This window comes from Ictidomys tridecemlineatus, chromosome 6 (genome assembly GCF_052094955.1).
Source record: "Ictidomys tridecemlineatus isolate mIctTri1 chromosome 6, mIctTri1.hap1, whole genome shotgun sequence".
NCBI lineage: Eukaryota > Metazoa > Chordata > Mammalia > Rodentia > Sciuridae > Ictidomys > Ictidomys tridecemlineatus.
The window spans coordinates 233,234-257,235 of NC_135482.1; the positions used below are offsets into that span (position 1 = coordinate 233,234).

The 24,002-nt window shown below is 53.1% G+C and overlaps 1 protein-coding gene across 9 annotated transcripts in view; it reads right to left on the reverse strand.

Annotated features, from left to right (window-relative positions):
* Shank3 (SH3 and multiple ankyrin repeat domains 3) overlaps positions 1-23,640 on the reverse strand; it is a 59,618-nt gene extending 35,978 nt beyond the window's left edge. For 3 of the 9 annotated variants that reach the window (XM_078052465.1, XM_078052466.1, XM_078052467.1), the window contains exons 1-13: positions 23,443-23,617; positions 23,082-23,139; positions 21,761-22,377; positions 21,240-21,443; positions 20,125-20,196; positions 18,308-18,416; positions 18,082-18,233; positions 17,822-17,989; positions 17,616-17,732; positions 17,065-17,142; positions 16,170-16,236; positions 3,265-3,535; positions 386-579 (exon numbers count right to left, since the gene is read on the reverse strand). In XM_078052465.1, coding sequence (XP_077908591.1) covers positions 386-579; positions 3,265-3,535; positions 16,170-16,236; positions 17,065-17,142; positions 17,616-17,732; positions 17,822-17,989; positions 18,082-18,233; positions 18,308-18,416; positions 20,125-20,196; positions 21,240-21,443; positions 21,761-22,036 — 1,708 coding nt within the window. In that variant the 5' untranslated portion in view covers positions 22,037-22,377; positions 23,082-23,139; positions 23,443-23,617. Of the gene's footprint in view, positions 1-385; positions 580-3,264; positions 3,536-16,169; positions 16,237-17,064; positions 17,143-17,615; positions 17,733-17,821; positions 17,990-18,081; positions 18,234-18,307; positions 18,417-20,124; positions 20,197-21,239; positions 21,444-21,760; positions 22,378-23,081; positions 23,140-23,438 lie in introns of all 9 variants that reach the window. The other 6 variants (XM_078052464.1, XM_078052463.1, XM_078052462.1 and 3 more) reach the window with 4 other exon arrangements.
* Positions 23,641-24,002: the final 362 nt, after the last annotated feature.

The window sequence follows — 24,002 nt, forward strand, 5'->3', positions numbered from 1 at the left end:
ACAGCTCCATGACAGAAACGTTCATAGTACACAGACACCCACAACTGTCAGGTCTCCCCCAGGATGACAAGCGCCCCACCATATCCCTGGAATTCCCATGGAAGAAGCCTTGGAAGTGACACATGCCAGGAAGCTCTGTAATGGGATAGTAGGGTCCTTCAAATACAGGGACCTGGTGACATCAGCCCCAATCATGACACCGAAGCACCCATGACAAGAGCTGAGGCTCTATCATGACAAGCAGAGCCACATGACAGGAGTCCAAGGGCCAGAGCCCTTCACGGGGACACCAGAAGCCGGCAGGGCTCATCCCGCAAGGCCGGGCCACCCCCACCCGCGGACCACCAGGCTCCGCCACGCCGGCCCCGCCCCCCGCGCCCCTCACCCTTCACGGCCTCGCCGCGGTGCAGCGGGATCTCGCCCTCGCCCTGCGGGCTGTGCGCCTTCACCGCGATGAACTTGCGGCCGGGGACGGCGCTGTAAAGTTTCCTCTTCGGGCCCCGGGGCGGCGGCGCGGGGGACGCGGGGGGCGCCGGGCCCGGACCGGGCGCAGGGCCGGGGCCGCCGGGCCCGCTGGGGCTGTAAACGAACACGTAGGTGACGGACGCGATGCCGGGGGGCAGCGGGCACGCGAAGCCGGCGCCCGGGGCCTCCATGGCGCACGGCCCGGCCCCGCCGCCGGCCTCACCGCAGCCGCCGCCGCAGCGCCCGCCGCCCGCCCGCCGCCCGCCCGCCCGCCGGGGGCCCGGCCCGGGGCCGCTCCATGGGCCGCGCCGCCGCGCCCGGCCCGCTCCCGCCAGCGCACGAGCCGCGCCCGCTTAGGGCTCCGGGGCCGCGGGGCTGCGCTCCCGGGCGCGCCGGGCTCGCTCCATGCCGCGGCCGCCCCGCGCCCCGCCTCCTCCGCCGGCTCCTCCCTCTGCGGGCGGCGGCGGCCGCCTGACTCCCGCCCAGCTAGCCCGCGCCCTCGCGGACCCCGCCGGACCCAGCAGGGGTGCGACGTGAGGGGCCCAGTGTGGCTGCTGGGTGGGCGCAGGGGATGGCTGGGCGGGTCTCTGGGCACCCGAAAAGACGCCTGTGCTGGGGAAGGACCGGGAGGGGTGCAGCGTGTCTGGGAGCCTGGCCTCCTCACACCCTATGCCCCAATTCCCTCCCTCCGGGCCTGTGTCCTGGACACCTGCCCCTGCTGCCCCTGCCTACTGCATGCTCACCACCCTCTCCAGACCATTCCTCAGACCTGGGCACCGAGCCTGAGGTCTCAATCCTCCACCTCCACTCTGCTCAAAAGCCTGCCCTAGCTCCCTAGCACCGAACAGGGCAAGTTCTCCCAGACTAGAGCACTTACTATGCTCCAGCCTCCCGCGTGGGCACCTTCCCTCTCCTTCCTCTGAGCCCTTCACCACACTGCAACCAACTAAACTACTCTGATCTTGCCCATTCTGCTGGCAATTAAGTTACCCACTCTCAGCTCCAAATTCCTCCAAACTCACCCTTCTAGGTTCAGTTGTATGGTACTGGGGCCAGACCCTGAAGATTACATTTCTGGGCTTTCCAGGGACTACACGCCAGGCTCAGCCAACAAGGGGGCTCAGAGCCCCACACCTCTACACAAAAGCCATCCTCTGGCCATTGACCACAGGTTTCCTCTGCCCTGACGCTGTCCTTCCTGAGTGCACCAAACTTCCTTGATCCCTCTCCTGAGGGCCCCAGACCCCTGTCCACTCACCAGAGCAGTCCAATACTTAGGTCACTGACCCCCTCATTGCTTCTTTATATTGGGCCCAGCTGTCCATGTCCTAAAACCCAGTTGGGGCCCCTCTTGTTAGCTCCCAACACATGTGACACAGGCACCTAGCCGATATTTATAGGGAAGAACCCTGCCACCCTCCAGAGCCAGCAAGCTGGGGTCATGACATGGCAAGTCTTTGTCTTGCACCTGCTGAAAGGGTGAATGAACACACAAGCAGGTGCAGGAAGCTGTGGCTGCCACAGGGCTCAGACTCAGGAGAAGCCCTTCTGGGAAGTGGCAACATCCTGAACGCATTCTTTCAGCCACAGGGCCATTTGCCCTTTAGAAGCCCAAGGGGTTATGTGAAAACTTCAGGAGAGAATGGCAATTTGGGGCAAGACAGGCAGCCTTCAGGGTCCAGCAAGTCTAGGCATAAACAAACAGACACTGAAGTCAACACTGAGTTGGGGCTGCATGAGTAGGGGCAAGGGTACAGAAACAAAGTCTTCCATGAGCTCCTGCTAGACCTCAAGCCCTCTGCCAAACACCTGGGCCCAGGTAGCCAACTCCTAGTCCCATGACTTTTCTGAACTAAACTGGGCATCAGGACCCCCATCTACAGCACAGGGGCACAGTCTAATAAGTCACTGAAGTGAATGCAGATGACACATTTGCTGTTCTGTTCAATGGTGCACCAAGTGATAGGATTCTAAGAGCTAGCTGCCATCACAAAACAACACACTGTTATAATACTTTCTTCCAACAATGTTTGCAAACACCTTCTATGTGCTTGGCTCTTGGAAAACAGTGGGAAGCAAAGACAACTCCTGCTCTCAAGGTACAAGGAGCACAGGCACCACAACCAGCAGGGGCTGCCCATGCAGTGCATCAGGGTCACAGCAGACACGCCTCTACAGCACCCTGGAAGGCTTTTCAAAGGGAATGCCTTGGATGCGATTATCCCACCTTACCAAGGAGGAACCCAGCACAGTGGCAATCTGAGAACAATGGCACCCCAAGCCCCTCTGTGCAGCCTGCTGCTGCAGTCCACACCTCCTACTGTAAGTCCTGGGGACTCCAAAACCCTCAAATTCCCTACTTTCTCAGTGTCCTGGGGCACAGGGGGTGGTAAAGAGTTCTCTAGGTGTACAGGACTGGGGATACCAGAACACCATGGAGACAGGGCTGGTTGTCCCATGTGGGTTCTGAGCCTCATGAAGAGGCATCCCACATTCACTTATGACCAGCCCCGACACTGCAGTGAGTTTTCTAACCACACCCTCTCTGCCTAGAATGTTCTCTCAGTTGTCCACTATCTAGAGCAAGCCCCAGCTTGAACCAGAAGCAAATGTACATCAGCCTGCCCCAGCCCACAGGGCCTCACCTTCTTCCCTCCTCCATCCAGGGAGGCCTGTCCAAGGCCCCGAGAGTCCTCAAATCAAGCCCCAAGGCCAGGCACCACCTCTCCCTGTTCCCACGGCCACACCTAGCCCAGTGCTGGCACCCTCCCCCACCAGGGCCTCCCAGCCCCCTCCTACCTGATCTTGCTCTGGCTGCCCCTGCTTGAAGGGCCACCGGCGTCATTCTCCTGGTCACCATCACGATCGCGGTCTTTCTCCTCCTGCAGCCGCTGGAGCAGCAGCTGGTGGGGGAGGCTTCGCAGAGAGGGCCCAGGAGAGGCTGCCGGCTGTGCCTCGCCCTTTAGGTTGATGTCGCTGGCTGAGCGCTGCAGAGGCCGAGGGGATGCCAAGCCACTGGGGCCAGCCAGTCTCCGCCGTTTCGCATAGCTGGGGGTTTCCCTGAATGGCACTGGGGTGGAAGGGCACAGTGAGACTCTGAAGAGCCAGCTGGGTGACCGACTGTCCTAGTTTGCCCAGGTTTTAAAACTAAAATCCTGTGTTCTAGGAACTGCTTCAATCCCAGGCAAACTGTGACAGTTGGTCACTCTATAACTAAGCCACCATAGACAGGCCACATCCCAGGCAAGCTGCCTCTACCTCCAGCTTCAGGGACACATAGCTGCTATCCTCTCAGCCTGATGAGGCTTCGGTATGCCCAGATCTGCGGTCAGTTTCTCATTTCATGAGCTTCAGTAGACACAAAATAGGCTAACCATGACCAACTCTACTAGACCACTGCTATGCAAGACTATTTAAGGGGTTAACTGTATCCAGGTAAACTGAAAAAGACCAAGTTTCATCAAATTACCATAAGAAAATAGATGGTAACTATCTCAGGCTTCTCTGAAAGCCATATAGTCTCTATAATTCTGCCACAGTAGTGTGATTAAATACATAAAGAAATGGGTATATCTGTGTTCCAATAAAACTTTATTAGAAATAGATGATGAGCTAAAAAATGTGATACAACCATATGATACTTAGAAAATCACTTTAGATCCAAAGACATAAATAGGTTAAGAGTTAAAAGATTTCTCACATAAATAGCAACCAAAAGAAAGCCGGGAGGCTACATTAACATCAGACAAAACAACTTTAAAATTTAAAAATGTAACAAGACAAAGGACATTAAACAATGGTAAAAGGCTCAACTAATCACAAGATTAATGATTATTAATGTATAAGCACCAAACAACAGACTACAAACTATCAGGAGTCAACAGTGGCATGGTTAAAGAGGGAACAGGCAGTCACCAGGGCAGCCGTAGGTGCCAGCACTGCGCTTCCTAGTGGACAGAGCCCTGGAGAGAAGAGCAGTGAAGAGAGGAACCTAAGGCGTCCACCTCGCAGGCATGTGGCTCTCCCACCCAGCAGGGGGCACACTAGAGAACTCTTCTCAAGTGCACACGGAACAACATAGACCCCACGTTGGAGAACAAAACGAATCTAATCTCAATACATTTTAAAGACTAAAATCAAAGTATCTTCTTCAAGCACAATTGAATGAAGCTAAAAATAAAGAATAGAAGAAAACTGGAAAATCTGTATATGAAAATTAAATGCCACACCTGTGGGGGGGGGGGGAGAAAGACAGACAGACAGAAGACTGATGATTTAATCCAGTTGACACAGAGTTTAAGTTGCCCATGCTGGCCTCAAACTTAGATCTTCCCACCTCAGCCTCCCAAGTAGCTGGAATTACAGGTGTGCACCATCATGCCCAATTTAAATGCCATACACTTTAACAACCACATCAAAAAAGAAATTAAAAGGAAAATTAGAATTGATTTTGAGACAAAAACAAAAATTCAGCATAACAAAAGTGATAATATGCAACAAAGCAACACTTAAAGGTAAATTTATAGCTATAAGCATCTACATTTAAAAAGGCATGGGGCTGTGGGTACAGCATGGGCAAAGACCTGGATTCAATCTCTAGGACCAAAAAGGAAGAGGAAAGTCTTAAATTAATGACTTAATTGTATACCTTAAGGAACCAGAAAAAGAACCAACCTAGCAAAAGGAAGGAATGCTACTAGAGAAATGGAAATAACAAGATCAGAGCAGAGATAGTCAAAATAGAAAACTAATAGAGAATCAATGAAATGAAAAATTGTCTTTGTAAGTATCAACAAAACTGGCAAAACTTCCACTAGACTGACTAAAAAAGAGAGAAGATGGACAAAATCAGCTAAAACCAGAAATATCTGTAGCATTAGACTACAAGATAATGCTATGAATAATTGCCTACTAACTGTTACAGTTTGGATATAAGGTGTCCCCCAAAAAGCTCATTACATAGTCAATGAAGAATGTTCAAAGGTGAAATAATTGGATGATGAGAGCCGAAACCGAACCCATACACACGTCTATTGGATGGATCAGTAACTTGGCTGAACTACTGGGCGGTAACTAGGCTTGGCTTAAGGGAAGGGGGTCACTGGGGTCGTGTCCTGAGGGATTAGGTTTGGTCTCTGGCTCCTCTCTCACTGGGGCCTTTTCTCTCTGCTTCCTGGCTGCCATAAGCCGAGAAGCTTTCCCCCACCATGTCCTTCCTCTTGATGGTCTTTCTGCCTCCCTTCACATCCAGAGAAATGGAGTCACGGATATGAAGTGAACATCTGAAACCATGAAACACTGAAACAACACTTCTCCTTCTCAGAGCTGCTCTTGTCAGAACACCCCAAAAATCCAATGAGCCAGATAAGACGAGCACATTCCCAGATGAAGACAAATCAACAAAACAGACCAAGAAGAAACTAAAATCTAAGCAGACCCGTAACACCCAAAGTTTGCAATTCAGAGTCAGAACCTTCCCAGGAAGAGAAGCCCAACCTCTGTGGCACACTGTGGGCCCTGCCAACACCCGAGTCGGCAGCAGCCCTCCTAGGCTTCCGAAACAGAGGACAGGGCAACACTTCCCAACTCGTCCTTTGGGACCGGTATTGCCAAGTCCAGATAAAGACATGACAAAGAAAAAGACCAGCCAGGCACAGGGGCACGCGCCTACAACCCAGTGACGGGAGAGGCGAGCCAGGAGGTCCCAGGTTCCTAAGTTGCCACATTCAGCCACTCTATAACTAAGCCACCATCGAGCGGCCACGTCCCAGGCAAGCTGCCTCTAATAAATAAAAATACTTTTCAAAATAGAAATTTTAAAAGCCTCAGAATAAAATTTTAAAAAGGCTGGAGATGCATCTCAGTGATGGAGCACCCCTGGGTTCAATCCCCAGCACTAAAACAAAGAGGAAAAAAGAAATATATCTAGAGACCACTGAAATTCATGTGATACATGACATCAATAAGAACAGAGGGGGAACCTTATGACTGTTTCCACCGATACAGAGGACCAGACAGTAAGAATGGAGGGAAACATCCTCAACATGGCAAGACACACTTGCAAAGAACCCACAGCCAACATCCCACTCAGGAAAGAAGGTCAAAAGCTTTCCTTAGGATCAGGAGCAGAGTCAGGAAGCCCACTTTTATTAACACTATTCAGCACTGTACTGGAAACTTTAGGGGAGCAATTAGAAGAAAAACAAGGTATAGAAAGGGGGAAAGAAAAGAAAACAAATGAAAGGCATCCAAATTGGGAATGAAGAGTTACATTTACCTGTATTTGCAGATGGCATGATCCTAAACATAGAAAATCCCAAGAATCACCAAGAAAGCTACCAAAGCAAATAAACAAAGTGAGCAAGGTTCTAGGGTACAAAATGTACAAAAATCACCTGTTTCTATACACAAGCAGTGAGCAATCCAAAAGAAAATTAAGATAACTCCATTTGTAATAGCATCCAAAAAAAATAAAATACCCAAGAATAATTTAACTAAGAAAGTAAAAGATTTGTAAACCAAACCTGACAAAACATTTCTTAAAGAAGAATAAACAAATGGGAGGGAATCTCATGTCATTAATTAGAATATTGTTAAAAAGATATCGGTCCTAACAGAATGATCACAGATCCAATGCAAGCCTATCAAAGTTATTTTTGCAGCAATAGAATGAAAATCTTCAGATCCACAAAGAATTGCAAGGGGCCCTGATTAAACAAAACACTATAAAAAAGATGAACAAAATTGAAGAAAACCTAATTTGAAACCTCCCAATTATAAAACTTTCACAGAGTTACAATGTGAACAGTATCAAAAAAGAGGAACAAAGTTGAAGGAAATCTCTAGATTTGAAACATCCTAATTTTAAAACTCACCAAAGCAAGAGCAATCAAAATCATGTGAATACTGGCATAAGAAGAAACATGTAGGCTAGGCGTGATGGTGCACACCTGTAATCCCAGCAATTTGGGAGGCTGAGGCAGGAGAATCATAAATTCAAAGCCAGCCAGGGTAACTCAATGAAGTGCTAAGCAACTTAGTGAGACCCTGTCTCAAAAATCGAAAAGAAAAAGGGGGCAGGGGGCTGCTAGGGATGTAGCTCAGTGGTAGAACAGCTATCTGGCCTGAGTGAGGCCCTGGGTTTGATTCTCAGCATCACAAAATAAAAAAAAATTTAAAAATTAAAAGGGGACTGGTGGTGTAGCTCAGTATTAGAACACTTGCCTAGCACTTGTGAGGCACTGGGTTTGATCCTCAGCACCACACATAAAATAAATAAATAAAATAAAGCCATTGTGTCCATCTACAACTAAAAAATATTAATAATAAAAATTTAAGGGCTGGGGATGTGGCTCAAGCGGTAGCGCGCTCGCCTGGCATGCAAGCGGCCTGGGTTCGATCCTCAGCACCACATACCAACAAAGATGTTGTGTCTGCCGAGAACTAAAAAATAAATATTAAAAAATAAATTTAAAAAATTAAAAAAAATTTAAATAATTTTTTTAAACATTAAAAGGACTGTAATTCAGTGGTACAGAAGTACCCTCCCCCCCAAAAAAAAAAAAAACAGACACATAGACCCAATGGGATACAACTGAGAACCCAGAAATGAACCCACATATCGATGGCCACATGATTTTGAAAAGAATGCCAAGAACATTCAATGGGATAAGAATGAGAGTCCTTTCAACAAACAGTGCCAGACAATTGTATATCCATATGCAAAAAAATGAAGACAGATTTCTACCTCACACCACATACAAACATTAACTTAAAATAAATCAATGCCTAAACATAAGGGCTAAACCCATAATTCTCTTAGAAAAAAAACAGAATGGTAGAAAAAGTTCTCACTGGGAAGCCACTAGATGGGGGTGGCTCTGACACTGTAAATTCCTACACGAACACACCAAAGCCCACTGTAAACGGTAAACTGAAACTAGAAACAGGTCCAATCAGAATCCACAACCAAGGTCCAGCTGAGCACAGTCCCTCGGTCCTGCTTCCACAACTACTCTTGAAGTGTTTTTCCCGTGCCCCTCCCGGAAGAGCACTACCTCCATGCTGTTCTTGATTGCAGAATACTCATGTTTTTCAAAATAAAAATTTTAAAATTTTTAAAATTTAAATGTGCTTCAGTTTTTCTTTTATCAGATCTTGCATTCAAAGTGATGATATTTAACAGGGGCAAGAAGCAAACAAAGCACAATCTCTGGGCTCTGCCATTGATGAGAGTTCATTTGAGCAATTCTTGATCTGCACTGGGTTCTAAAGTCACAGCAGAAACCAGACAGGTGCTGACTGGCTTTGGTAAAATACCGTGGGATGAGAGGTCCCAGAAAGACAGGGAATTGCTGGCTTATTTATCCCAGGGAGTTGGGACTCTATCTGGAAGCCTGAACTTTCTAGAGAAATGGAGAATCTTACTGAATGATCTAGAAGTCTGGGTACCACAGTGCAGTGGGCTTAACCTAAGCAAGATGGCCTGTCTATCAGGGCCCAGGAAAAGAGGCCGGGACATTGAAAACCACAGAAACTCTATTTGGACTGATACGCAGAGGTGTCTGACCTGTTTCCTCCCTGACCTCTGCCTGTTCATGACCACTGACTCTTCCCTGGTCTACAGTCCCACCCAGAGGAAGAGGAGAGGACTGGGTCAGTGTTTACAAAAGTTAGGCCGTCAGTCTGCCTTTCAGTCCCTGTGCTGTGGTCAAGATCTCAAGCTCAGAGCCACAGCAGCAGGGATCTGCCCTGAGCTCGGGTGACCAAGCACATAGTGACGGGACCTGAGGTGCCTGTCACCCTGAGGTGATGCCCGGGGCCACAGTAACACACATGGGGTCCACACGTGGCAAAAAAAAAAAAAGCCTGAAACCCACAGATGACCATGGAAAGCCGTTCCTAGAATGACCGATCCACCAGACCTAGAGACAAAAGACAAATCTATTACAAACCGCAGGCCACGGGAATTCCAATCAGCCCTCAAAGACTTCTCCTTCTCTTTCTTCTTCTTTTTTTTCTCTGTCTGCGTGTGTGTGTGTGTGTGTGTGTGTGTGTGTGTGTGTGTGTGTGTGTACTGGAGATCAACCCTAGGCAAGCACCCTACCTCTGAGCTACACCCCAGCCTGTTGTATGTGTTTGTCTGTATGATCTTTCACACGGTACGACTAAAACAACTGACAAATCCTTGAAGAAAGTTTTATTTCAATTGGCTTCAGGACAAATGAGCCTGCATATGAATGATTCCTAAAACTCTCAGAAACAGAGAAACTGCCCAAATGTGTTTTGGGTTTTTCCCTCCTAAGTTCACAAAATTTAGGTAGATCTCTGGTACATAAAGCTGGTTTTTAAATTGTTAGTAAAACAAGAATATGAATATTTTGACAATGTCAGTTTTCCTGGGCTGCTGGTCGGACAGACATGTATGGTCTCTGCTAGATGTTTAAGACCATGAACCACAAATTAACCTAAAAGCAAAACATACAGTGAAAATGAAGTGCTTGATACAAGACAGTCACGGAAGGAAAAGAAAGAAGGGAAGAACCATGTTTAACTTTTAAATTTCTCGGCTTCGGACACATTTTTTAATCTTGCCTTATTTGTCAACAGAAATAAAGCAGAACAGGATGATGGTAAAAGGAGCAGACAGAAGACACTGGGTTTGTGGAGACAGGACAGGGCATCCAAAGAAAGCCCCTCCCCTAACCTGCTCTCTACAAACACCTTCCAGGCCAGGTGACCAAGATACCGGAAGCAGCATGTTTGGGGATAGCACTTCCCAAAGGCCTTCAGTTTGGGCTTTGTTTAGTGTCTCATTGAAGTTTTCATGGGAAATTCAAGCAAAAATTGTTAAGAACAGTAAATCAGGGCTAGGGGTACAGCTCAGTAGTAGAGTGTTTGCCTGCTTGGGCAATGCCTTACGTCTGATTCCCAGCAACCCCCCAATGCAGAAGAAGAATTTCAAAAATAATTAACATTTTATAGAATATGCCTACTTAAAAATAGTTTCCAAAATCTTCTTTGGGTAACTTAAAATATTAAAGTAAATATTGATAATCATTAAATGGTTGAATCATTCCCATGTTAAAACAGGGAAATACCAGCTGGGTGCAGTGCTGCAGACCTGTCATCCCTGTGACTAGAGCTGAGGCGGGAGGATCAAAGTACAGGCCAGTGTCGGTAACTGTAAAACTCTGCTAAAAATAAGAAATAAAAAGGGCTGAGGATGTGGCAGAGTGTCCCTGGGTTCAACTGCTGAACATGTTTAGAGCACGCATACTCTGGCATCTTGCCTTTACGTAACAGAGAAGCTAAATATACTTAGGTGTTAATGAAAGACATGAAAATGTGTATTATGAGATGGCACCAACATTAAATGCTCCATAGTCCTTACTCATCTTCCTTAGAGACTGAGGCTACTAAGAGTTGAACGGGCCCATCAATATAAGTAGCTAACACTGCATGTGGCTGGGAAGTGAGGCATGCTTCCCCAAAGCAGTGGTAACTAGAAGGACATGTTCTGAATAAGGAAAGAGGAGCAACTTCAGGACAGACGCAGTGGCAAATACCCACAGCCTCAGCTCCACAAGAGCCCTGGGAGAGAGGGGCCAGGCTGGGCAACACAGCAAGACCCCCCACACACTCTCTTTTTATTATGGGGAATAGCCAGGGATTAAACTCATGGAGCCACTCGCCAGCACTACTTTGTATTTTATTTAGAGACAGGGTCTCTCTGAGTTGTTTACCGCCTAGCTTTTGCTGAGACCAGCTTTGAACTTGCAACCCTCCTGCCTCAGCCTCCTGAGCTGCAGAGATTACAGCCTCCCGAGCTGCTGGGATTACACCATGCCTAGCAAGACCCCCTCTCTTAAGACAAAGAAAGTAAAAACAGTAGTTTGGATAAACCGCTGACCAAGATCAAGCAGAACAAGAATTAATGATGTGGACTGAAACCTGATGAAGACAATGATTTTATGACTTTATTTGAAATGTTATTGGTTAGTGGTTTATTTTCTAGATTTAAGTAAACATTTTTTTCCTTTTAAGTTATTTATAGCTTGTAGCAATTTAGTAAATTACATCTTCATGAGTAACAGTAAAATATTTTTCTCCCTATCTGATCCTCCAGGATCTGGAAAGCTAACTATGTATATTTTAATTATGTGGCAACAGTTATTTGCACAGGTTCAACAAGAGCCCCTCTCTTTGGGGGAAGGTACAATTGGAAATATCAAGGTCCTGACTGGAATGTTGCTCCTGGAGAATGTGTAAGGGATGCTGCCTTTCCGGGGTTCCCAGTCTCACAATAAGTACAAACTGGTACCTCGTAGCAGGTCCCCAAACCTCAAGATGTTTTGGAGACCTGGGGAGACAGAATTCTCCTAACTCTACAAGCACTGTAGGTAACGTCTGATCTGCCTTAATTTGATTTCTAGCTTTCAAAGTTTTTAAAAGTCCAATCTAAGGTTCCTTATGAAAAGTAGCAACTAAACAAATGTAAAGAGCCTACGTGGTCAACTACCATCTGTGCTGCCTTTACATAAACTCTGGCCAGATTTCACACGGCTGAATCACTGCACATTCAATCAATCGCACTCTGATTACCTTGGCAGAAACGAGGACAACTACAGAGACAAAAAATCACGCCTTGGTGGAAAACCACAGTGCACCTGTTATTAGGCTGTAGCCCCAGCTCATGGTTTTCAGATTTTGTTATCTACCTGTGGGTGGACTGGATCTTGAATTCTTCTGGATTCCTCCAATCTACTCTCCTCCCACTTTTCCTACTTGGCATCACTAACAAGAACTGCCCTGTTCCTGAAACCCCACAAGCTGCAGATGGATACCTGGATGCGATTCCGGGGTTCTTCCCACCCCGGAGTGGCCCCACCCCTGCGTGTGGGCCACTGGGAGCCCAGCAAGATGCCCAATGCCAGGACCAAGACGCTCTGACCACAGGCCAGGAAACACGCTTCCTTGGAGTCCGAGTCTGGAAACCCCTTGGCTCACTCCCTCTGGATTCAGCTGAATTTATGGCTTGCTATAAATTGATTGATTTTGCTTTTCTTTTGCTCCAAAGAAGAACTATGTAGCTTGATTGGGAGTCCTTGGCCAGGGAGCACCTGGTCTCTGGTGTCACCCTCTGACAGCCACCACGGGAGTGTCTGCGGCACACTACCTCCTGTCAAGGCCTGAATGTGTGCAGGCATCGACAGGACGCCAGGCCGTCTCACAGTGTGTTCAGAACAAGGAAACTGAGAGGAACAACAGAGGACTTTTGCCACAGCGACCACCAGCTCCAATGGTGGCCCTTACTGCCAGGTTTGGTCAATCTCATGAACAAGTGCTGAACAGACACAGGGAGGTCATTTTTTAAAGTTCTCACTGGGAAGCCACTAGATGGGGGTGGCTCTGGCACTGTAAATTCCTACACGAACACACCAAAGCCCACTGTAAACGGTAAACTGAAACTAGAAACAGGTCCAATCAGAATCCACCAACCAAGGTCCAGCTGAGCAAGTTGCTCCATTTTGCTTCTGTGATTCTCCCCATTCATGACTGCAGAACATGCCAATGAACTCTTTAAAACTGAAATGTGCTTAAATGACCTTAAATGTGGCAGTCGATTATTAAATATGACATCAAAAGCATGAGTGGTAAAAGAAAAACTAGCCAGGTACCGTTGTATGTGTCTGTAGTCCCGGCTACTTGGGAGACTGAGACAGGAGGATCAGTTGAACCCAGAGTTTAAGACCAGCCTGGGCAACTCAGGGAGACCCCTAAGTCAAAAATAAAGAGATACACTAGATCTCATAAAGTTAACATTTTGACATCAAAAGACATTATCAAGAAAGTGACTCCTGACAGAGAGCTTGCAGCCCTGAGTTCAAGCCCCAGGATCACAAAAAAAATTCAAAAAATTTAAAATTAAATAAAAATAAAGGGCTGGGGATATAGCCCAGGGGTAGAGCACCCCTGGGTTCCATCCCCAGTACCAAGCCAGGGGCAGTGGCAAGAGGGAGGTAGAAACAACCTACATATCCACCAAAGGATGAATGGATAAACAACATGTCACATAAAACACTGGAATATTATTCAGCCATAAAAAGTAACAAAGCAGTGAAACACCCTATAAGATAGAGGAAGGTCAAACACATGTTGAGTTAAAGAGGCCAAACACAGAGTCACCCTGCACAATTCTGGTTACATGAAAGAGCAAAAAAGGTAAATCCACAGAGACAGAAAGTGTGTGTATGCCAACAGGCTGGGGAGAGGGCATTGCAGAATGACTGCTTAGCACATCTGTGGTAGTTATGGAAGATAAAAATGTTTTGAGGTTCAAAAGAATTGGTTGCACAACATTGTGGATACAAGAAAGGCCACAGAACTATTCAATCAAAATTTTACAGTATGTATATTTCACTTCCATTAAAAAAAAAAAAAGATGAGGGCTACGGGCTGGACATGCTTGCTGGGTATTGTCTTTCAAGCCAGGTCTGTGCCCATCACACAGTGTGGCTGCAGGACCCACAACACTGCTGCACCTAGAGCTGGCTCAGGGCAGAACCTCAGTGCCACCGAGGCCAGCTGGGTCAGAACCTACACTGGACGGTGTGCAGTGTGGTCACTATACAGCACGTGCCGCTCCAGGGCACTCATCAAGTGCACCATGGCCCACAAGGCCCCCAAAACACACACGTGCAAGGAGGATACCTGAGAGGGAAAGAGAAGGCTACCCTGTGGGCCAGAGGCACACAGGGGCAGGAGGTGTCCTGCCTCTGGAGGATGACATGGTTCCCTGGAGTCACCAGGTGATACTTTCACTGAGGAATAAGGAGCAAGATGGGTGGGCAGATCCCCTCCAGCTTCTCCTCTGGGCAACGGTGGCACTTACTGCCAGGTTTGGTCCATCACTCATAAACAAGTGGCTGGACAAAAACAGGGAGGTCATTTTTTTAAAATTCTAAGTGGGACATGAGATGGGGGTGGCCTGGAAGGACAGGGGAATCCTGGGGGCAATTCAGGGAGTGTCCCTGAGCAGCTGTGTGCCGATGGGAGCAGGGCCTGAGTCTCCTTCTTTGTTTAAAAAACAAACAAACAAAAGGCCCCATCATCATCCTTTAGGGGGTTGTTGACAGTGACTTGAGATAGGGGCTCAGAATCAACCTCATGAATGCCCCCACCTGCACACGGGACAATGGTGTGTCAAGGGTGTGTGGCCAGGGCTGGGGATGTGGCTCAAGTGGTAGAGCGCTGGCCTGGCATGTGTGGGGCGCTGGGCCCGATCCTCAGCACCACAGAAAATAAATCGAGATGTTGTGTCCACCGAAAACTGAACAATGACTCTGCAGCACAGAGACAGTGGGTCTCACCCCACCAAGCAAGCACACCTGGGTTGAAGAACATCAAGCCTCCACGCTGGTGACCCCGAGACCTAGGAGGATGGCAGCAGGGTCCTCTTACCCCTCCACCTGGACCACAAACAAGCCCCCTCCCTCCAACCAACTAGCTAGAGGCCACCTACCTCCCAGAGTTCAGCTGCAGGAGGCCAGAGTGGAGAGGGACTGGAACAGTGGTAAAGACCTCACTTGACTTAAGAGAAAGTGAGGCACCAGACCTTCACGGCCTTCCCAGACCAGATGCCACAGCAGAAGAGGTGGCCGCCAAGTGACACAGGCCAGAGGCCACCTCTCATGCCCCATCAGCCTGTCCTGGCCCTAATTCAAATCCCAAACTTCCCCACAGTTCTCTCCTAGCCAGAACCTGGACCCAGGACTATGGGCTCCACACAGCTGCCACACAGCGGAGGGTCTGCCCTCACCCTGCTGGGGCTCCGGGGACTTTGTGGAGAGGAGTGATTCAGGGGAAATTCCACAGAGGAAGGGACCCTAAACACAAAATCAACCTTAATCTCAACCCTTGTCCAAAGTCCGACCCCAGCCCTGATTATACTGAGATTCATACCTTACCATCGTGAGATTCTAACCACAGCAACAGACATCCAGGGCAGAAGGGGAGCCTGGGCCCATGTTCCAGAAAGAGCCACAGACATAGAAGCCCACTCCACCCAGGCAGCTAGAGGGTGTGGCCAGCACTGTCCTGGGGGGAGGCTCCAGGGCTCCTGCAAGTCCAGCCCCCTCCCCCCTGCACAAGATGGCCGGCCGGGCACACATTCCCCAAGGTGCAAGAGTATGTTCTGGCCCTTCCTCCCACCTGCCTGGGCCAGGCTGCATGTGCAGATCCTGGTCTTCCTCCAGGGACCATGAGTCACTCACAAGCACATCATCCCCGACACACGGGCCACCAGGTGCGTAGAGCCTGACTGGAGGGGGCCTGTGCTGACCACCTCTGTCTTCAACCTCGTCACTGGAGATCTCTGTCACCCTAAAGGCAGGCTAGGGTCTCCCCAAGGCATTCACTTTCCAGGCTGCAATGGGATCCACAGCCCTGTGCCCCCAGGTGGCCCTTCCTAGGACCCAAGAAGAAAACACAGACCCTGACCCTAAGTTCAACCCTCAGCCCAGTGCCAGCCTGGCTCACCACGCTCCCGATCCTGACGGAAACATCCGTCTATCAACCTCGGCCCTTTCTGGGCCTGGCCCTGGGCTGACAGACGGGGGCCTTGACATGCCACTTGAATACCCACTCCTGCCCTTTAATACCCACACAGATCCACACAGGGCCCACGGGTGGGCAGAACTCACCAACATCGGAGTCTTTGTGAGTCTTGATGACCTCTGCCAGCTCAAAGTTCCCTGCAATGATGGCCACCTGGGAGAAAGGGGAGGTCAGGACACGCAGAGTGGCGAGGAGGTCTGGGGCACCCGACCCCCTGCTGCTCCCAGAAGTCCCGAGGCTGCTCTGCACAGTCTTCTTCTCTAGTGACGACCCTGCAGTCCAACTGGGACACAACTAGCCGGAGACAGCACTTACAGGGTACGACACACAGACCCCGAAACCAGTGACCCCCCACCCAGTCCGCCCAGGACCAAGAGACTTCCCAGCCAGGAGATGGTCCCAGGCACACGGGGACAGACTCCCCTCCACACAACCCTCATTCCTGGGTCGGCCAGAGCTCCCCAGCTGCCAACCTGCAGCCCTCATCTGCCCTGACTATACCCCTGATGGGCCAGTCACCAGTCACCTGAGAGGCCCTGACGTAGCTACTCCCAGATGTGCCCAAACCCCTGCACCACTGCCTCCATCCTGCTGGACCCCACCACCACAGGCCTCAGCAGAGGTCTGGGCTCCACCTCCATCAGCCCCTGCGACATGTCCCAGGCTGCCTGGCCCAACTGAGAACTCAGAGGCCTCCCTGGGGAAGTCGGGAGCCAGGTGGTGCCCTTTGGGGTCTGATCCCTGCATCCACACCTGTTCTCCGGTCTTCCTGTCTGCCCCTCCCACTGCCTCGAGCCCCCCAACCTTCCTCTCTGCCTGGACATCCCACACATCCCACCACTGGCCCATCCTGCTCACCTCCTCCCAAAGCAATCCAGAAAGTGGACTCTCTCCCCTGTTTCCTTCCAGAGAACCAAAGTTTGGAAAAACCAAAGCCTACAGAGGCAGGCTGCCCCAGTTCACTCCCAGGAACCAACCTACCTGGAAGGCCGTCTGGCTGTTGTAATTGCGAACATCCTTGTTGGCTCCTCGGAAGAGCAGGACCCGAGCACAACTCTCCTGTCAGGAGGCAGCAGGGGTCACGCTGCATGGCTGGAGAGACCAGACCAGGTGCAGCCAGAGGCACACGCAGAGGTGCACCTACAGCTGTGTAGGATAGGGCACTCACATCTACATGTTCTCTGCACACAGCCATCTGACCCCCAACCCCAGGTAGGTATGCCTGGGAAGGTCCGACCAGCCCAGAGGGTCTGGATGTGCCCAGTGAACACCAAGATGGCCTCGTGGGCCTATATGGACACACACAGGATACATCTGTATTCAGGAGACAGACGGTACAGGAAGGCCCATAAGGCCATCCTGTAACCACCACTCACTGCAGGACACAGGACACAGGTGGAATGGCACACAGCCTGGGACACTGAGCCACCTGTGTGCCAGCAGGCACATGTATGTGTACTCGTGCACACGGGCGTGCTTTGAGGCACTCCAACAGGCAGTGCACACATATAGAACACCATGTATGGTCACACCTGGTTGTAGAGAGCACAGATATGCAGTGCTGTGTTTCCCGAGGCATTCTGGGCACCCATGTTGGCTCCGTAGAATAGCAGGTGCTCCAGGTGTTGCACGTGCCCGAAGCGACAGGCCTAGAGAGGAGGGAAGTACTGCAGAGGCCAGACAGAGGCTGGGCCCCCATCTGCACACAGCCAGACCCTGCAGCACACTCTCTACCCACCTGGTGGATCTCCTGCCAGCCATTCTCATCCGTGGTCCCCAGCTGCGCATGGTCATGGAGAAGCAGCTCACAGCAGAGGGCATCCCCGCCACCCAGGGCACTGTGGTACAGGGGTGTCAGGCCGCGGCTATCTTTGTAGTCAGGTGAAGCACCCAGGTCCAACAGGGTCTGAGAGTGAGGCAGCTCAGTGTTCATGCCAGGCCTGGCTTCCTCCAGCCCCACCAGGCCATGTGCTCCTCCACCCATGGCCCTCAACTGACCGTCAATGCCCCTGCATTCCGCTGCCGGGTGGCACAGTGCACGGCAGTTAGCCCATCTCGAGTGCGGAAGTCCAGGTGAGCACCACCATTCCTCAGCACCTTCAGCAGGTCCGTGGCATTGTCTAACTGGGCCGCAAGGCTCAGAGGGCACTCTGGGTTCAAGGGACAGATGAAAGTTAGGGTCCTAGCCACTCAAAGGGCAGTCCCTCCCTGCTCTGCTTCTTACCTCCTGAATCAGGGTCATGGAAATTGGGGTCTAGCCCCTTGTCCAGAAGACGGGCCACCTTGTCTGTGCTGTGCAGCTGGACATAGTCCATGAATTTCTTCAGGTTTGCCTGGAATACCAACTGTCTCAGATGACCACAGCCATCTGACCCCCAACCCCACATTTTCTCCAGTAAGCCTCAGGCTACCAGATGCACCACCCCCAGCAGTCTGACCTGTCACCCAGCTTGTCCACCCTCAGCCCTACACCAGGCCTCAGCTACGATTCCAGCTTGGCTGAGCCCATGGTGCCACTCAAAGCCCTGCCCTGAGTCCTGATACCCAAACCCTCCCACAGCAATCAGCTCAGCCAGCCTTGCCACAGCCATGCCCAAGCAAGTTCACATCCTCAACCTCAGTCACTGTCCTGGCTCTGTCTCCTAGCTCCAGACTAGTAGAGCCCTGAGCTAGCCCTATGGCAACCCAAATGCTCGTCATTCCCAAGACTTCTTCTCTAGTCCTTGCTGGCCAGCTCACCCCCTGGCTGACCCTGGGGGCCACCTTTTATTCATTTTCCCAGGCCTGAGTCAGTGTGCTCAACATGAGCCCACATGGCAGGGACACCACACAAAAGGCCCAGGGCCTCTGAACACTCAGCATGCAGCAGGGGCAGGAGGGGGCAGCTAGGGACACTGCCATGGGTTGGGACGATAAAACTGGAGGAAGGCTACTCCAGCCAAGGGAAGGGTCTGTGCAAAGGCTCAGGGGAGAGACCTCAGCCAGCCCCAGGGCTGGAAGGGGAGTACAAGGCCAGGGGAACCCCAGAGCAGGACACAGGGCTGCGGTGAGGAGTTCAAGTGCATTCCCAAAGCAAGCAAGACTCACTAAGGAACAGACACTAGTGTTCTATCGGTCACTGGGAAGGAGTCAGGAGAAAGCCAATATGGGGCAGTGGCCTCAGTGACAGAATCACAGAGGAGCAATGGAGGAAAGTAGGATCTTCTTACATGATGCCTGCCTAGCCACAGAGCCAGAGCCACTGACCACCACCTGCCCTGGACAGCAGAAATGCCTGGTTCAGAAGCCTGAAAATCTGGGGTCATGAGTGGAGTCATAAGGCACAGGGACCCTAACCTCGGCTCCAGGTCCATCTAGCAAGTGTCCAGCAAACAAACACCCACTAGGCCACAGAGCTGGGGTGAGGGGTCAAGGAATCTGCCCATGTGGGAGGCCAAGACACCCATCTTTCCCCCAGCACATTCAGAGGAAGTAGTGCAAGGCCCCCAAGTTTCATAAGATCAGGACCCCCTGGAGGTGACACCCAACAATACAGACACCTCATGCGTGAGCCAGGAACAGGGCAGAGTCAGACAGATCTGGGCCCAGCTTTTGGCTGCACAGTCACAAGTAGGTGACTTGACCCCTCTGCCATGCAGTCTGCTCACATGAAATAGAGTAACGAGAGTCCCTCTAGGGAGAGCATCCTTGAGATGCCTAATTACAACACTTCTCAGCACCAGGTGGTAATAAGCACTGGGCCTCTTGTCCCCAACAATCAACACATCAGATGCTTGTCTTCTTTGCCTCTCACAGGACACTCCACCCACCAGGCCAGGGGGTGACAAGAGTCTGATCTGACTGGAGCCAATACAGGACTAGCCATCTCTGGCCATGGTCCTGGAATCTGTACCCAGCCTTCCAGTAGCTCCAAAACCCACATCTGGACCTCTGACAACAGAATGGGCCTTGGGGGGAGGGGAGGGGGGATCAGTGGGTCAGCCCCCAGCTAGAGGTGGGGACAGTGGCCATGGGGTCCCCTTCCCATAATGATATCTTTACCTTTGTGTGCAGCTTTGCAAACTGCTTGTCATCAATGAGGTTCTGGGCATAAACACGCCGCTTGTATCGAAACTGCTCAGATAAAGAAAAGGTGGAGAAAAGGTACCCACCCCAGTGAAGAAAGTGGCGACCACCATCATCTGCACTCACACACACACACACACACACACACAGTGCTCACCATCACAGAGCCCTCCTATACACATCTGTCAAGGGCCCTGCCACTTAACAGCCATGAAAGACCCAGGCACACACTATCATGGTGGACACACAGCTGACAGCTGTCACGTACCCAGCACACTGAACGTGGCATGTGGCACCATGGAAGGCAAGTACCTAGCCATCTTAAGTGGCAGGCTCCTACCCTGCCTCATTCTCATCCCCAATATTCCCTGGGAAATCCCACTCCTCTCCCAACATCGGCTACCAGCCTTACCTTCCTAGATATCCCCTCTCTAACCCCTCTCCGACTTCCCTATGTCACCATGAAAGTCAGGTCAACCTTGACCTCAGCTACCCTCTTAATTCAGTGCCCATTGAGGTTGTCATCCTCCCCCTTTCCCAAACTACCAGACTTCACTATCATGACTCAGTCTCTGTACCACCCCCCTTCCTGGAAAGGCACCTTTACGTCATGACTGAGCAGAGTACACTCAGGTCCACTTCAGAAGACCTCGCAGTGGAGGGCAGGGAACAAACTGCACACAGATAACGGTGTTCACACCCCCAGCCCCCGGGACACTCACTTCTCACACTCCTCACTGCGGAGCAATACTGGATGCTCCACTGCACATGCTGTTCAAACTGCTCACACCACGCGCGCGCTGACTGCATGTGCTGCACACTGCTCACTGTGTACTCCACACACGGCTTGCTGCACGCACCACATACACTGTCCACACTAGTTTCCCTGCCCACACTGCAACACTGCTTATCCCGCACGAAGCTGCTCACACTGCCCACTGCCCATTGCACACACCGCTCACAGCGCACTGCTACCATTCCAATTCATTCCCCGCGTGTTTCTCACTGCTGTGCCCTTCACCACTCCTGCCACGGCGCTGGGGGTCGCACCCTGACCGCCTCCCCACCCCCGCCCCGGGCCCGCTCGACACCTCCAGGTAGGGCAGGGGCGTGTCCAGGTTGGGAGGGTACTCTTGCAGGAGCCGTTCCTCATCCAGGAACTTGCCGGCACGTCCCCTGGAGGGCGGCTGGAAGAGCCCGTAGTTGAGCGCGTCCTGCAGGCTGTGGTTGAGGGCGCAGAGCACGCGCTGCTTGGCGGCCCACACGGGTGCGGTCGGGTCCAGGCGCAGACACTTCTGCGGCGGAGCGGGATCGTGAGCAGGGACCCACTCGCCCCGCCGGTCCCGCGCAGGGCGCCGCGCGCCGCGCCCCGCCGGAGGGAGCCCGAGGCTCGGAGCGGAGCCGAGACCCGCGCCTCCGCGCACTGCGGCCGAGGCCCCGCCCCGGGGTTGGGCTTCCCCGGGCCCCGCCCCCACCCAGAGATGGGGAGGGTCCCGTGGAGGCGGCGGGGGAGGGGTGAGTAGCCGCGGCCGGGGGTCCTGGGCGCTGGGCGCGCCCGGCGGGGGCATTGCGATCGAGCCACTAGGGGCGCGACGGGGTCTCGGGGGCTCACCGTCTGCTGCAGGTCCGGGATGCCGACGCGCACGACCACAGCGCTGGCCCCGGGGCCGTCCATCCCCGCGCCGGCGCCGGGGCTACCCACGGCCGGGAGACGGGCGCACGGGGACTCCGCGCGGCGCCCCGGCCCCCCCTGGCCCCCCGCCGGAGCCCCGCCGGCCGCGCTGCGCGGGAGGGGGCCGGGGGGGGCCGGGGCCGGGGCCGGCTCAGGGGACAGCGGCTCCGGGAGCTCCGCGGCAGCGGCGGCGGCGGCGGCGCGGCTCAGCTGCATCGGCCCCGGCTCCGCTCGGCGCCTGCCTTCCCCGGGGGCGGGGGCGGCGGGGGGAGGGGGCCTGAGCCGGGAGCGAGGCGGGGGTGGCGAGGGGGCCGCGCCGGCGGCGGGGGCGGGAGGCCCCGGACCTAGCGCAGGGGTTCTCTCCGGGTCCCGCGCGCGCTGGGGCAGTCGGCTAGGAGGGCGGGGGTCCGGACGTGGGGCGGGGGCCAGGGGCCGCTCCGGGATGTAGGCGCCCTAGCCCTCGCGGGGGAGTGACTGAGCGGCGAGGGCCACGCCGCGCTTCCGCTGCGGGCGAGCGTCGCGGACCACCGGGCGAGGGACGGCAGAGGGTCTTGGAGCTGGGTGGGGGCCGCGTCGGGGCAGGACCACAGGCCAGGCAGGGGAAGAAACAAGGAGAATTATTCCTCCGGGATGGCGACCTCTCTGCACTCTGCCGACCCCCACTCCAGGCCCCGAGGGGACTAGGGGGGTCAACCCTGCCCCAGCGATGGGATCGACTGGTAGCGGGGTAGGCTCTAGTCGGCCCCGCGGGAAGAATCCCCCGCATCAGCCTTCGGACCGCGCCCAGCGGGGTCCCGCGGCACCCCGCGATGGAGTTTGGGACTTCACTGTGGCCCCCAGGTCCCCATCTGCGGCCGCCCCCTCCGTCGCCAGGCGCCCCTTCCCCGTCACCTTAGCGACGGGAGGGTGGGGGCGCGACCTGCAAGAAGGGCTTAGGGGAGGGGGCGCCACTAGTCTCCACCTGCGACGGGGAAGTGAATTTTAGTTTCGCGCGTTGTCGTGGCAACGCGGGAGGAGGGCCGAGTGGGCGGAGGAGGGGAGCGCAGCGAGGAAACTAGCTCAGGCGCCGCCCGCGTGGCGCGTGCCAGCCCCGGCCTCGCACAGCACAGCCGCGGAAATGCCCAGGCCCCCAGCGCTTCGCGCATCCCCGAGGACCGAGGACCGAGCAGCCCTGGGTCCTGGAGACCATTCCTGCCTTGCAAACGTGCACCGACACCCCCCCCCCAAAAAAAAGCCCCCGACTCCGCAGTGATCCACTCACCCCCTGACGCACCCACTGGATCACCTTCAGGAACAGCCTGGCTGGAAGCCCTCTGCCTCTGGTGGAAAACAGCCCCTAAGCACCAGCCTCCCCCACTTTCTCCACTAGCAGCCCTGGATCCCTCACAAAGCTGGTTACTCTGGAGCTCCCAGGAATAACCTTGGACTGCCCAGTCCCACCGAACACCGAAAACCTCCCTATCCCTCTCCGTGGCAAACTGGGCCATCTGAGAAATACCCTGGCACCACACAGAAGAGTGATTGAAAACCCCAAAGGAAGCCCCCATTCTCCACAGATCCACCTAACTCCCCCTGCCCCATCAAAAAGCACTAGCTGAGCCAGGCAGGGGGTTCTCACCAACCCCGCCAGAGGAGGGATCTCTTCCCCGGGACCACGGGCTCCCTGCTCCTCTCCGCTGCCCTCTGAGGAAAGCTCTACCTCCCCAGGACACCAGTGACCGGCCGAGCTGAGACTCCAGCGCTGTCTGTGGGTCTGCCTGCCCTCCAGCCTGGATGGACCCTCCCTGACAGGGAAGTGAAGCCCTAGCAGGCCCCTCCCAAGGCCACTGGTGTGGCCTGAGTGCTGCAGTTGAGGATCCCCTGGTGTGGAGACAGGATGGGAGGAGGGGGCTGGGAGCAGGGAGCAGGAAGGGGCCCAGGAGTCTCCCTTATCTGCAGGAAGCACCTTGGGAAGCTGGAGGGCTGGGCTTCCTGCGGCTTACCTCAGGAGAGGAAACTAGGGCTGTCCACCCCTGGCGTCTCCACCGCCTTCCTGCCCTGCTCTTTTCCCGCCCCGTTGGCCCAGGCCCCCACCCCCTGGCCACCCCCCACACACACACACAAATTTCCCCTAGCCCTTGACCCAGCCTTTCAGCACCCTGGGTGCAGCCAGCTGTGGTGGATGGGAGAGGCTACCCGCAGT